Source organism: Vitis riparia, chromosome 14 (genome assembly GCF_004353265.1).
Source record: "Vitis riparia cultivar Riparia Gloire de Montpellier isolate 1030 chromosome 14, EGFV_Vit.rip_1.0, whole genome shotgun sequence".
NCBI classification, from domain to species: Eukaryota; Viridiplantae; Streptophyta; class Magnoliopsida; order Vitales; family Vitaceae; genus Vitis; species Vitis riparia.
In genome coordinates this window covers 25,984,761-26,000,212 of record NC_048444.1, presented here as the reverse complement: position 1 = coordinate 26,000,212, position 15,452 = coordinate 25,984,761, and the positions used below count along the sequence as shown (strand labels likewise).

Genomic DNA, 15,452 nt, shown 5'->3' with positions numbered 1-15,452 from the left:
TCTGTCAGACCGTGGCTTTGGTTTCCAATCAGCCGGTTTGCCATGAAGCTTCCAGCAAGTCTCCTTATAATGACCTGGTTTCTTACAATAATCACACCAAGGCCTATCCCGTTTCTGACGATCTCCACCACTACTATTAAATGACCGAGCAGCAAGGGCAGAGGCATCCAATGTTGGGGCAGGTTGCTCTTTGGATCCCATCATCACTTTCTTTCTACTTTCTTCACGCCTAACCTCTGAAAAAGCCTCCCTGAGGCTTGGCAGGGGTTTAATGCCCATGATTCGGCCTCTAACATCATCCAATTCCCTGTTTAGTCCTAGGAAAAACTTGAACAGTCTCTTTTGTTCCACAATTTTCCTGTATGTTGCTGCATCATCAGGACATTTCCATGAGTGAGTCTCGAATAAGTCAAGGTGCTGCCAATACCTTGTGAGTGTGTTGTAATACTGAGTAACTGTCTGCTCTCCTTGGCGGAAGTCATGTAGGGCTGATTCAACCTGAAAAAGTTCTGAAATATTTTCAGAACTTGAGTAAGTTTCTTTGGCTGCATCCCATATGTCCTTTGCAGTCCTAAACAGCAAGAAATTTTCACCTATGTCATTGTTCATGGAATTGATAAGCCATGACATGATCATGCTGTTTTCAATCTTCCACTTCCTGAAACCCGGTTCTGTAGTTTCTGGCATGGCTGCTTCTCCAGTGAGGTACTCATCCTTTCCTTTACCGCAAATGAACAGCAACACAGATTGTGACCACTGTAAATAGTTATGGCCATTTAATTTGTGTCCTGTGATGAGAATAGGAGAGGAATCACTGCCACCAAGGTTTGGAATTTCAGATCTGCCTCCTAATTCTGGTGACGTGACGCTGGATACTTGTGATGATGCCATTCCGTATTTTGTCATGGACCGGAAAGGTAGAAGAACACTTCCCAAGGCACGTGCAGGGATTGGAGTTGAGGAAAAATAGCCGGAGGACGTCGGAAAAACTAATCGGAGGGCTCGCGGAGGCAAAAAGACCCCAAAAGAGGCACTTGCAGGGCTTGGATGGCAGAAACAGGTACGTAGGGTGGCTGGTCGGCGTCAGGCGAGCTTGGAGTAGGAAGCGCGTCGCCGGAAAGTGGCTCACGCGCCCTCACGCGCCGGCGCGTGAGATGCAGTCGCCGGCCGAAAAAACGCGCGTGGGCGGCACGTGGATGGTTTTCTGGCTCCGGTGTTTTGGGAAAAGTCGTAGATCTCCTCCAGACTCTCCTTGCGGTGTGAAAAAAAAAACGTCGCCGGAAAAGTTCGCCGGAAAAATCGCCGGCGGTGAATGTTTTTCTGACGACGATTCGACTGACCGGAAAGCGTTTTCTCCCTTGGCTCTGAGAACAGGGACTGATGACCGGAATGAGAGATGGTCGGATTGAGAGATGGCCAGAGAGATTTGGCCGGAATGAATAATGGCCTGAATACGAGGTGGCCAGAAGGGATTAGGGTTTCAGAAAACTGGCTCTGATACCATGAAGAATTTCTGAATTCCTTTATTGATAATGATAGGTACACACCATACACATATATATACACAAATAACTGAATAAGAAAAAATCAATCTAGCTTGATTCTCTCCTAAAATTAGGAAACAGAATCATCTAAATGATCTCTCCTTTTTTATTCCTAAAATACTTTCCTAAATTAAAAAACCCCTTTTTTATTCCTAAAATACTTTCCTAAATTAAAAAACCCTAACTTTGAATGCCAAATTTCAACAGAAAGCACATAGTATATGAATGGTGGATGTATCCCCACCACTGAAATGTAACATTAAGAAATAAATTGTGCTTGATGTGGAACAAGAATTTGTGTAATTCCTGGAGACATTGGAAATGGAAAATGCAAAGGAGGAGCCTATTGACACCGAGTAAAGAGCTTAATTTTGATTAGGATGGTTTTATGGGACATATAGCATATTGTTGGAATTGTCTCAAACCAGTTCTACATCACATCAATGAACTAAACAGGAACTCATAATCAATCACATTAATGAATTTTTGTTTTAGTAGGATTTGCCAATTAGGGGTTCCAATTGTAAATAGGGCTGTAACAAGAAAATTTTTAAATAGCTTTTTTGGATAAAACAACTCAATTTTTTTTCTTGTAATTTTTTTTTTGGTGGTTTCAAGAAGCCACCAGTGGATTCTGGTTCTTTGATGTTGTAGGTCTTCTTCCTCATGCTCCTTACTCCTACATCATCATGATATTATCATCCCTCAATGAATCACATCACCAGATGGAAAGGTAGCCAGAATTTTAAAGAGGAAGCCCTGACAATTTTAATACTTCTTTGCATTTATGATCAAATGACCAGCTGAGATGAGTGGAATTGATTCTCCTCCAAGAAAAGTTCTTATGGACCCCCCAAAGCATGTCAATCATATGAAGGTTTCAAAAGTAGGCACCAATAGGTTAGCGGACAAACAGAAGGAACACCTCTGAAGTTGTTTTTTTATGCTGACATACGGCACATATTCCTACTACTGCTGCTATCTTCCAGCGAATAGAAAGGTCCAATTATAATCTTATGTCAAGGAGTATTTTTAGTTTTTTGCTCATTGGTTATAAAGTACAATAAATCCTAGTGTGAGCAAACTGTAAGCTCTCTCCATATCTTTATTTCTTAATCTCTCTCCTTTTTCTTTCTTTTTGCTTCTTCCCCTTATTGAACAAACTTATAATCTATTGTTTATCCCACCCTAATTCAACATTGGTTCTTGTCTTTGTGTGTATTTTTAACGAGTGTTTGTGTGTGTGAAATGTGAATTAGAGAGAGAAAAAGAGAGAGAGAGAGAGAGAAAGAGAAGAAACAACCTTTTTCCCACGTGTCAGCGACAGTCGAATGTGTGTGTTATCAAACATTCCATTCCTATTAAGGGTAGTGAAGATGGCTTCCTTAATCTGCATTTTGATGCATATAGTCATGTGTCATGAATATAAACAGAACTTCTGTCAGGCATAAGGCAATAGAAAGAACAAACTTCTAATGTGACCTACAGACTCAGAAAGAGAAGTAAGGAGCTACAGGCAACATTGTACTCATAAATGAAACAATCAAAATTCATCTAAAGATCCACACCTCTTCACGAGTTGGAACATTGTTGAAAGCCAGTGCTTTTGCTGAGTCAAACATCCTGATAAAAGAAAACAAATCCGAGTTCAAATTTGGCATTAATACAGACAATGTTCCAGTAACCATTTATGAATTAAAAATGAGAAATATTTTGTGAAATGGACATTCACACAAAGGGAGAATAGGACATTCACATAACCACCACAAAGAACACCAAAACCCTACAGAAATTGATTGTAATGACCATATCTCATCCATGAACTCTTTCAAAATGTTTTCTTTCATATCATCAGTAATAATGAGAAAAAATAATTTGAATTAGCTAAAAAGTATCATTTTGATCCAAATAAAAAGATAGGTTCTATTCTCTTCAAGTTTCAAGTGAACTTGAGAAGCAATAAAGATGAGGATTCTGTCCGGTTGCTAATCCCTCAGATTTCCTCAAGACAGAAAAAAGAGGAGTATTATTCAAGTACGGTTTATAGATGAGTTGGTAGTTGTAGCATCAATAACCATCTAATTTTTTTAAAACAGCCTAAAATGATCGACTTGTATCAACTGAAGTTAATTTTGTAAAGTGGCCTGAAAAGATTGGAGCAAAATACTTGTAATTGTTACAGCATATCATTGTGGAGTTTAAAGGATTTCCTAATACAGGATTCAGGATTTCATAAATGCTTTTAGGGAGCTTATCATTCCAAAACATAATGACATGCAAGTAAAAGAAGATATCTTGAAAGGAAACACAACCATAAGAGAGAAGCAAAACATATTAGATGTGTAACCATTACTTAAAAAGCAACAATTGATTAAAATGTGTTTCCTAATTCTAGATATTTCCAAGCTGCTAGTGGTCCACCATCTTTTAGAAACACTAAAACGAATTTCAGTTAATTGAGACCAGAAAATGATTCAAACATTTCATATATACATTATTTCTTACCAAAGTTCCTAAAGCCCATATTATTTAAATTTTTTGTGTATATTACGAAAAATTCCTTTTGGGTGGATAGGAAGTATCAACAACATATAAAGTACAAAATTTCAAAACAAGTTGAGATTGCCCAAGGAATGTGTCTGCACCAAGCATCAATTCTTATCAAATTTCTCAATTTTCTTTCACTAACCTATCTAAATGCTCTTCAAGCTTAAATATCTTCCCGTTGTAAATTCGAAGCCCCTCCCACACTGAATCACCACCTTGGACAACAGAGTCAAACACCGAAACCTTAAAAAAAATTCACAAAATTATGCATCAGAAACATAAACTGAGAGCTCAATGATGTTAAAATTCTCCAGGAAGATTCTCCAAATATCCAATATAAGAGTACCTTGGCACTTTCACGTGGTACAATTTCATCCCCCACCCATGCAAGCAGCTTCTCATTTTCAGGAACAGGAAGATCTGGAATTGGCAAGGTAGACTTACGAAGGGATGCCCTCTGCTTGACATGGCGCCTAAGGATGTTGTATAATGGCAAACTCTGCTCCAGCAAGTCATAGAGAGAAAAAGGGAATGGCTGAAAGAAAACTTTAAATCGTAAGCTAAACCAAAAAGACTCTCCCTGTCATCCTGATACCTAAGCATCAGATTTATCTTAATGTATACATTTCAATAAATAAAACCATATTGATGCCTTTAGAGATACCATTATCAGTGATTTCAGATTAGTTAAAGAATGATTTACAACAAAATTAGAAAAACAGAGAAAAAAAGAGTAGCAAGAATGTATAAATTTAAATACCACAAATATTTTGACAAACTGCAAATAATATACTGTAAGAGAAGTATTGTCAAACCTATTCAGCCTTCTCAAAAAAAAAAATTAATCATCATAATTTCCTTATAAATTGTTTCTATTTCTAGCAACTGGAAACATATGCCCAGAAATGTCAAATAATTTTATGACATTGCAAACATGCTGACACTAGTAAAACAAGTAGGGAACATACAAGAAATGACTGCTTAATATGAAAAGAATATAGTTGCAAGGGAAAAAGGAAAATGAAAAGGAGAGAGAATGAATGACTAGTAGTATTTATAAAATATACAGTAGCTATATATACAAAATACTTGTATGTTGAGCTTGATCTTCCAGGTTACACAATTGTCAGAATCTAAATTTAAATGTATTTTCATATATATATATATATACATGCTTACATAGACAACCAGACACAAAAATATCTTATTATCCTCACAATGGCTGCATTAGTACCTACTTTTTATTATTTTCAGTTTTAGCCTATTTATGTTGTATTACATCTTGTTTGGGCTAATTCATTTTGGCACACTGGTAATCCCAGCATCAAATTATAAGTCAACACAAATCTGAACACAACACACATTGGTCGAGCTCCCTACATGCCTCCATGTCAATAAGAAAGTATGTAAAATTATTAGGAAAAAGAAAGGGATGATTTAACTAAAGCTGAGATTAGTTGATGCCTCTTTAATGAATTAGAGAACCTTCTACACAATCAAGTAATCTTTCATGTAATTGGAATATGATTTGCAGAGCTATGTTTTAATAAAAACCAATACCACAGGATACTTTCTTCCTGGTTTGAAACATGTTGATTTGTGTACACTTTGATACCACCATGGAGCCCAAATGCCATCTATTGATTTTGGTCCTGCGTCCCATCTGCAAATATTCAGGTTAAAAATCTATTATACACACAAAGTCATGATTTAATTATATGTAATTAGCTGAATTATTAGGCCAGGATAAGGTCAGGCCAAAACCAAACCTTTGAAAGCATATTAAACAAGAACCGGAAAAGAATGTTGAACAACACGATATATATTGTGGGCCCAAATCCTGATACTTTGAGCTTTGAGAAAAATTAGTTGTCCAATATGGTAAGCCTCATTTAGTGGAGATCCTAAGTTTGAACCTCACCACATGTTTAGTCCCCAATTTATTGAGCCCATGTCCATGATTTGTTTACCCACAGGCCTATGTGTTTCTACGCGTGCAGGTATAGGATCACACATGAGGTAAGGTGTTGAAGACCATGATATTCATCATGGGCCCAAATCCTAATAGCTTAAGTTTTTGGGGACATCGATTGTTTAACAGGGCATATTTCCTCAAAGCTAGAGTCAAAGCTAGCATGTTTTGTGCTCCACTGAGGCAAGCATAATAACCATATGTTCTAATTTATTTTAAAAGTAAACTAAGAAAACAAAAAAATATATATCAAACTTAACTTTCATTAAATCTATTTCTTTTACCTTTGATTAAACAATGAAAGTTTAACAAAAAGTGCCCAAATAAACTACAGAGAAAAAGACCATATACTTTCAAGTGAAATAACAGTTGCATACTTGAGCATTGAAGGTTGAAAAGAAATACCCAAGTCTTCACAAAGACCCCGTAAAATAGCCTGCACATCAATGTAATAACTGAAGGTAAGTCTCAAAATATCCCCAAAAATGAGTGAGGTTCCAAAATTTTTATGATAGGGAAAAAAAACTAAAAGTTAAAAAAATAAAAATAGATGAGAAAACTAACAAATTATGAGAAAAGGATACAATAAGCAGTCTCTTAAAACAAGAAAACAAAATACCTACCTGGGATCTTAAGAAAAGGATGCAATTAACAGTCTCCAACATAAAATAAAATATTCATTCAAGCAAATAGAATTAACCATAACAAGAACTTATAAGGTGATATAAGTTCATCCAAAAATTTCAAATTCTTTCAAGCAGCAATTCTGCTTTGAGAAAGCCTAAATAACTTTAACATGAACTAATTTTTACATCCCACTGTAGCTGATGCCACATTCAGCTATGAAGAAACTATTAAAAAAGGTAGATGTCATTTAGGATTAACTTATTATTATCATTTTTCATCCAGAAGCTGAAGCCATGACTCCAAATGGGCAACCTTAGCATTATGAAATTCTTATTGAACATGAATCAGCTTCCTGACAAGCTTACAAAGGCTTCCACAGGAAGCAACCTTGTGCTTACTGCTGTATTAAGCTCTTGGTAAAGCCAGAAGCACTTTAATTAAAAACCATCTAAACACAAATAGAACTTTGTATAGTATATTGAACAACTTATAGGCTCAAACTTCAAGGAAATACTTGAAAACTTAAGGTTTATGTTAGCAGTCAGCTAACCTACAAGGGATCAACCAGATTTTCCAAATATTTAGCCTGCATAACTATATCTTGGAATAGATGGAGGACATGGATAAGCTTCTGGCAAGATTCAAAGGACCACTCTCTATCATATAATAGATTAAAATGGGGGAGAGATAATGGCTGTGAAGAATATGTTCTTTAAGAAACTAGATAGACCATGAAATCAATGTGAGCATAAAATGAGATGAATTTACAGACTAATAATGAAATTTTACAGTTATTATATCTCTCCATGTTTCGTAACATCCCTCTCTTTGCTCCTAGTTCACTAGTACCTTTTGGGTGCTGCAAAAGGTACTGGTTCACCACATGTGTGTCCGTGTGTGTAATACACATGCATGTTGCATGTGCATATTACATGAACATTACATGCGTGTGTGCACCATGATTTGTATTCAAGGCACCTGTCAATAGGAAATCTATCATGAGGTCCCATAAACTTTAGATTTTCAGAGTAGAATTTGGTCATACAGTGGAGTTTTAAAGAAAGATTTTTCCACCCAACTAGAAAATCTTGGAGATGTACAGACTAGATCTTCATGTTAGGAAAAAAAAGGAAAAAAAAAAAAAGGTAGACATTTTTAGTGTTGTATCATTTTGGAATTAAAATAGAGAATTAATTCTTAACACAGGCATCTAGAATGAGTATCCATGAGCAATGTCCAGTCATATCCACACTTTTTGCAGTGGAAGAAAACTATGTGTTTAGAAAGCTCTACAACCTCGGGATCTTGCTGAAGGTCTGCTGCATCAATAATAGGTGGAGGCTTTCCCAGATCACACAGTTCACTATATATAGAGACCAAGTCTGCCAAACCAAGCTCCATGAGGGATGAAGGTATGACCTTGTCAAAGGACGGCTGAAAAAAACATCAGATGAAAATGAGCACACACAACTTGGTGATCTGAAGGATATGGAAAATCGGAAACAGTTAAACCATGAAGAAATTATGCCAGCATACCATCCTATAGTTTCTTAAGCTCTACAAATTAAAGAAAAACGAAAAACTTGCTGCCATAGAAACCTAACAATTTGAAAATTGCAACCCACTAGGAGTGGACATACTGCTGGACCATCTTGTCCCTTTATTTGGTATGTAATCTTTCTAACCATTACAGGGTACCTTTGGCATTTTTGCCATAGTAAGTAACTAGTATACAATATAAGAGATGAAAAGAAACACTGTACATTCTAATTTATTTTGTCCAGCCTCCTCTGTTTATCTTTCCCTCTGTCTCCTTTATTCTTCTCCTTCTATTAATTAAAGATAACCTATCTCACATACCATGTAATAATATGCTACTAAAGGGTTCATTGTTTTTAAGAAGATATGCTATACCTAAAACAAGTGACTAATATAAATTTCACAAACATCTTACCAGAACATCAAGGGGATTCCGTATCAATATGAAGTGCTTTCCTTTCTTCATTAAATCCTTTGTCAAGCCAGGTACATATTGTTTCGCCATATGCTGTAGACAAAAAAAGTGAATACATGGATTTAAACATGATATTAATCCAAAATGTTTTATTAGTAATTCAAAATGTTTCCATCGGCATAGCCATAATGTTTTCGGTTTTAAAGAACTAGCTTGAAAGCTAGGGCAATTGTGAACCTTCATAATTTAGAATAACATAACCAAAGCCTATCGGAACCTATCAAAATTCAATAACCTATGCTGTTGTAAAATATTTTATAAAACTTCGGCAGTTTTGGGAAAAGTTTAACATATTAATCCATAAGATGTAAAGTTACTTTGTTGATAGGTGATAAGATGTAAAGTTATTAAAATCAGTTTCTAAACAAATGCTTCGTACTTCAATTTCACAATCACCATATGACAAAGCAAGTCACTTTATTGCAAAATAATTCAATTTTTTTATGCTAATTAAATAATATTAGAAAAACAAATAAAATAACTGTTTTATCAAATAACATTTTTCTTCAATTTATGACGTGTAAGTGTGTGCTTGTATGGAGTCATTCTTGCTTCATTTTCTATTTGATTATAAGGTCATAAGTTATAGGAATGTCTGGTTGTTTTATTGACATTTTTTGCACAGTTTATTCCATAGATTCAAGTAGAAACAAAAAGATAATGATAATGTAATATTTTGATTTACAAAAAAAAAAAAAAAAATCAAATGAAATCAACAGAATCCCCTGGTCTTAGGGCCTGATCAGCCCTAAAGGACCTATGTTTGGTGTATATTAGTTGTTAATATTAGCTAGTAGAATTAGTCAATCAATGTACAAATTAGGATAACTGTAACAGCCAACTATTGACTAGGATGGCTATAGATTAGTGATTAAGACAGCTATAAATAGAGTGTTATACCCTTAGACACTATGATGTGTGTGTGTGTGTGTACTACTTTTTAATCAAATAATAAATTGTTTTTTTCAACTAATATGGTATCAGAGCCACTTCAGTTTCTTAGGCTCAATTTTTCTGGCTACTCTACCCTACCTTTCTTCCTTTTCTTTTTTTTGGTGTCTCTGCCCTTCCTTCTCCTAACTTTGGTATCCGCTCCTCCTTTCACCCCTTCTGAATCTTTGTTTCTCCATCTTCAGTTCTCCACATGGCTGAACAAACCTCCAATCAGAATTCCATAGTCCCTAAAGTATCCAATCAACTCGATAACCTTACTCTCCAAATCACCACCCAAAAACTCAATGATCATAATTTTCTTGAGTGGTCTCAGTCAACCAAACTCTTTTTATTAAGTTGAAGGAAGATGGGGTATCTACATGGGACAATAACAAAACCAAAAACTTCAGATCCTAACTTCGAATCATGGAAAGCTAAAAACTCTTTAATAATGTCATGGTTACTGAATTCAATGCAACCAAAAATAGCTAAGCCTTTCTTATTTCTCGCTATGGTGAAGGAGATTTGGGATGTTGTTACACATACCTATTCAAAGCAAGGAGATGCTGCTCAAGTGTTTGAATTGATGAACAGGATTCATGAACCAAACAAGGAGAATTGACAGTCAAATCATACTATAATACATTGAAGGTATTATGGCATGAGGTGGACATCTATCAACATATTGAAATATTTATCAAAAAAAAAAAAAAATCAACATATTGAAATGGAATCACCCAAGGATGTTACAAAGCTTGTTAATTTATTTGAAAGATAGAGGATCTTTGACTTCCTTGTTGGCTTGAATCCAGAGTTAGATAAGGTACAGAGCCAAATCCTTGGAAAAGTTCCCCTTCCTTCCTTGAATGTAGTGTTCCCTTATGCACAGTGAAGAATTTAGAATTGGTGTTATGATGAAAACACCATCTTATGGTAATTCTGCTCTCAATGTGGCTGTGGAAAACAATCGAAACACAAACAAGGGAGGGGAGAAAGATACGAGATGGTGTGACTATTCCAAAAGACCCAAACACACAAGAGAGACATGTTGGAAAATGAATGGAAGGCCACAAGAAAGGGAACAAGAATGGAAAATTTTCCAAAGACCAACGAGAGTTTTCAAGCTTAGATAATACCAGGCCCCAACTTTGCTGCTAATGAATCTATTTCAGCTTATGAGAATCTGCCTTTTAGGAAGGAACAATTTGATCTTCCATATAAGATCATGGGAAAATCAGAGGTTACTCCACTTCTTGTGCTCTTACACAATCAAGTACACTCTATAAAGCTCTTACAACCACTGTTACATCTAATTCTAACTCTTGGATCATTGATTCAAGAGCTTGTGATCATGTGACCAAAGAATTCAATCGTTTCTTGTCATAAATACCATGTTCCGGCAAACAAAAGGTGCAGGTTGCTGATGGAACTCTTACTCTAGTTAGTGGCAAAGGAAAGTGCATCTTCCACCCAAATATTACCCTCACTTCTGCACTGCATGTCCCAAAAACGTCTTGTAACCTTTTACAAACTTAAAAAAACTTACAACTATTTAACAACTTTTTTCCCAAATTATTGTGTTTTCCAGGACCTCACCTCAAGGAAGTGATTGGCAATGCTAAGGAGGGAAATGGCCTATAGTACCTAGACACCAAGGAAAGAGGAAAAGTTCAGGCTTATCAAATAAAGGGAGCTAAAGGATTTTTTGAAAGCTATTGGCTAATGCATGAGAGATTAAGGCATCCAACTTTTGCTTACAACAGTTGTGTCCTAAACTTTGTATCAACCTAGATAGCTCTAAGTTCAAGTGTGAAGTGTGTGAATTGGCAAATGGCAAAAGACCATCGGGATCCCTATCCTTTGAGTATAAAAGAAGTGAAGTTCCTTTGTCTATTATACATACAGATGTGTAGGGAACCTCATGGATAACTTGTCTTTTTGGAGACAGGTGATTTATTAGTTTTATCGATGATTGCAGTAGGACTACTCGAGTGTATCTACTAAAGGGAAAATCTGAAACTATTCTCATCTTGCAAACTTTTACAAAATGATACAAACACAATTTGGTGTCCAAGTACAAGTGATTTGATATGATAATGGAATTGAGTACTCCAATGAAAGTCTAAGTACACTTCACTTAAAATGGACTTTTCCACCAATCTACATGTGTGGATACCCCTTAACAAAATGGGATGGTTGAACGAAAGAGTAGACATCTCCTTGAAGTAGCTTAGGTACTTATGTTTGCAAGAAATGTGTCAATGACTTTTTAGGGAGACACTATCCTTACAACAGCTTGTTTAATAAACGATATGCCTTCAAAAGCCCTTAACTTCAAAACTCCCATTGAAAGCTTGAAAAATTATTTTTCCCATATACCATGGCTTGGGACTCTCTCTTCAAAAGTGTTTGGATGCAATATTTTTGTTTATATCCCAGGTAAAGACAAATCTAAACTTGACCGTAGAGCTACTAAATGTATCTTCTTAGACTACTCTCCTACTCAAAAGGGTTATAAATGCTACCATCCTCCTTCTCGAAAGAAATTTGTTATAGTGGATGTTAACTTCTTTGAGGACTAGCTTTATTATCAAAAAACTAATCTTCAGGAAGAGAAATTGGAAGTGGAAGATCAGTACCAAAACTAGTCCCTACCTTTGTTGATGCCTATTCGGGTGGGTGAGAGAACCAGAATGCAAGGGGAGCCTAAAAATTCCGAGCCATAAAATCAAGGGAAGTCTCAAAATTCAAAGTTGCTTGTTTACTCAAGAAGACCTCCAAAATTTGGGCTGGAACAAGGTCAAAATCCTCTTTGAGCACGATCAATCATCGACCCTAAAAGAAGGTATGTCCCCTAATCCGCCTAATTCTACAATTTTGAATCCTCCCAATGTTGTCCAAGTGGTTGATACCAATGCGGACATTCTTTTAGCAATCAAAAAAAGTGTTACGAATTGTAATAAACATTCATCATTGAATTTCTTGTCTTATCACTGGATGAACAACAGCTACAAGGCCTTTACTACAAACTTGAATTCAAGTTCAGCCCCAAAAAATATACAAGAAGCACTTGTTGACCCCAAGTGGAAAGAGGCAATAGATGAAGAAATGAAGGCCCTATACAAGAATGAAAGATGGGATATAGTTGATCTTTCTAAAGGAAAGCATCCACTTGGATGTAAGTATCAAGTACAAAGTTGATGGCTCTATAAAGGGATATAAACCAAGATTGGTCGCTAGGTGATTACTACTCAAAAAGTGCTATTTGATAACTTATAATTAATCCTTTTAAACACTTTTGAGTAGTAGTTAGTGCCTTTTAACCCAATTAGCATGTTAAGGCCCCTTTCAATCAATTCTAATCAAAATGTGTAAGTTTTGGTGTTTTTGTTAGTATTTTGATCACCAAAGCATTAGGAGATTGAGGAGAGTTATATGGAATCCTTGGCAAGCAATGGGAAGCTTAGAGGAATGAAGAATCAAAGCCTTGAAGCACTTTTGCCATAAACGAGTCTGGAATGCAAAGGGAAAGCAAAGAGAAATCAGCCATGGAGCATTCTTGATGACAGTCACTGCAGCCACTTTTGGAGCACTTCCTGATGTCCAATTTATGCATGTTATATGTCATTTGAAAGCTTAGGAAGTCAACAATCCAATGCTTCAAACCGTGTGCAATTTGGAGCTGAAATGAGGAAGTTACAGCCTTTGGAAGACAACTGCTCCAAGCTGAAGGAAGGTTTCAGAAAAGTGCTGCGGAATCAGCCTTTTGTTGCGAGATATTTCGCAACACTTTTGTACAGTGCTATGGTTTTCCCCTGAAGCTTTACGCCGCGATGGAAGCCAAACACCACAAGATGGAAGTCCACTTTGCAAAGGTGTTGAATCAGCTAGTTGCTATGAAGAAATTTCGCAGCCCTTCTTGTGCACCTGCGAAATTTCGCAGACCTCACTTTTCACCTGCGAAGTGGTCTTTAGTGCTTCCCGATATTTGTAACCGACACTTGGAGATATTTTTCATTAGATTTTTTGTTGCCTAAATGCCCAAATTCTCCTTGTAAGTCACCAATGATAGGATTCCTTAGTTTTTAAGTTAGGAATTTGGCAAAAATATGAATGTAATAGTTGATTATGTAATTTTGGTTAAAAAAAGAGAGCCCGAGGAGCCTGTTCTGAGGGTGTGGGGGTGATGAACCTGTTGTAAAAGTTTCAAAGGAAGAAATACACAGAGCTTGAGCTTGAGCTCTGCTTTACCTTCTCACTTTGATTGTGTTTTTTTCTTATTTTACGAAGTTATGCACTCTCTGAGGAGCTTTCCCCAGAGAATGAGTAGCTAAACCTTTTAGTTCCTTGGAGTTAAGGTTGCCGGGAAAGGTTCCAAGTGCAAAAATCAGAGGCTTTGTGGTTTCAGCTAAGAATGAAGAGTAAGTGTGTCCCATGAATGGTTTCTAATGTTTTTAGTTAACTTAAAACACCTTGGAGTCACCTGGGCCAACACTTGGTAAGGCAAGTAATCTCTAACCATGGAGATGCACTAGTGTACCCCTTGCGAGCCTCTGGTAGGTGACTTGAAGGTAGGATTTTCTAGAATAGCCAACACTTGGTAAGCTTTTGGACTCTTAGGAGACATCCATTAGTTACCTCTTGCGAGCTTTTGACGGGTAATCCAAGGTTAAAGATCACCTTGAATGGTAAAGGCTAAGTGAGAGGCTCAAACCATTGCAAGTTGCATCAGTGAGAGAATTAAAGTTGAAATCCAATTGAGAGATGCATTTGTGCAGCACCTGTTAGAGAATTGACTTTAAGTTAATTCTCTAATGTGAGGAAATGAACCAACTGACCGGAGCTATGCTATTGCATGAGGAACCTCCCCTGTAAACCTGAATCTCCAAGGAATGCTTTTCTTCTTAAGTAAATTTTCATCACTTGTCGTCTTGTTAACCTAAGCTTAAATCTTTTTCAACCAAAGTTTGTGTTTTATTTCTTAAGCTAATCTTGAAATGAAACAGCACCAATTCACTTTGAATTGGTATCATTTTCAACTTGAGTATCCTTCCCAGTGGAACGATCCTAGAGCCACTATGCTATAGTAGCTTTGTATTTGCTACCCTAGTTCATGGTGTTATAGGTCATAAATATTGTTGATTACTCTCGCCATCAAGGAGCACCAGCTGGACACGAACCAGCTGAGACACCAATTAGGCATGAATCACTAGGAGGTACACTCAAACTTACGGGATCAACTACCAAGAGACCTTTGCACCTGTTGCAAAGATGAACTCCATCAAAATCCTACTATCTTTTCCTGCAAATTGTGATTGGTCACTTCTACAATTTGGATAAAAGATGTTTTTCATGGGAACTTGGAAAAAGACGTCTTCATGGATGTACCTCTTAGATTTGAGGGGTAGTTTAAGAATGAGAAGATGTGTAAGTTTCAAAAGTCTTTATGCAGTTTGGAACAGTCCCTGAGGGCTTGGTTTGAAAGATTTGCCAAATCCCTTATGGGGTTCAAATACCAAAAAAGCCAAGGAACCACACTTTGTTCATCAAATGATCACCAAGGAAAATAGTGACTATTCTTATTGTCTATGTGGATGATATTATAGTCACTGGTGATGATTTTAAGGAGATATAGAATTTGAAAGGTAAATTAGCTAAGGAATTCGAAATTAAAGATTTGGACAGTCTCAAATATTTCCTTGGCACTGAAGTTGCACAATCAAAAGAGGATTATATGTGTCTTGAAGAAAAATACATTCTTGATTTCTAGAAGAAATCGGAATGTTAGAGCGTAAGCCTTCGAATACACCTATAG

The 15,452-nt window shown here is 36.4% G+C and overlaps 1 protein-coding gene across 1 annotated transcript in view; it reads right to left on the bottom strand.

Moving 5' to 3' along the window:
• The window catches only part of LOC117930040 (branched-chain-amino-acid aminotransferase-like protein 2), a 41,043-nt gene that overhangs the window by 11,418 nt on the left and 14,173 nt on the right, over positions 1–15,452 (bottom strand). The window contains exons 14-21 of the mRNA XM_034850489.1: positions 8,645–8,737; positions 7,987–8,124; positions 6,441–6,499; positions 5,652–5,754; positions 4,438–4,626; positions 4,234–4,334; positions 3,113–3,167; positions 2,848–2,934 (exon numbers count right to left, since the gene is read on the bottom strand). Coding sequence (XP_034706380.1) covers positions 2,848–2,934; positions 3,113–3,167; positions 4,234–4,334; positions 4,438–4,626; positions 5,652–5,754; positions 6,441–6,499; positions 7,987–8,124; positions 8,645–8,737 — 825 coding nt within the window. The remainder of the gene's footprint in view (positions 1–2,847; positions 2,935–3,112; positions 3,168–4,233; positions 4,335–4,437; positions 4,627–5,651; positions 5,755–6,440; positions 6,500–7,986; positions 8,125–8,644; positions 8,738–15,452) is intronic.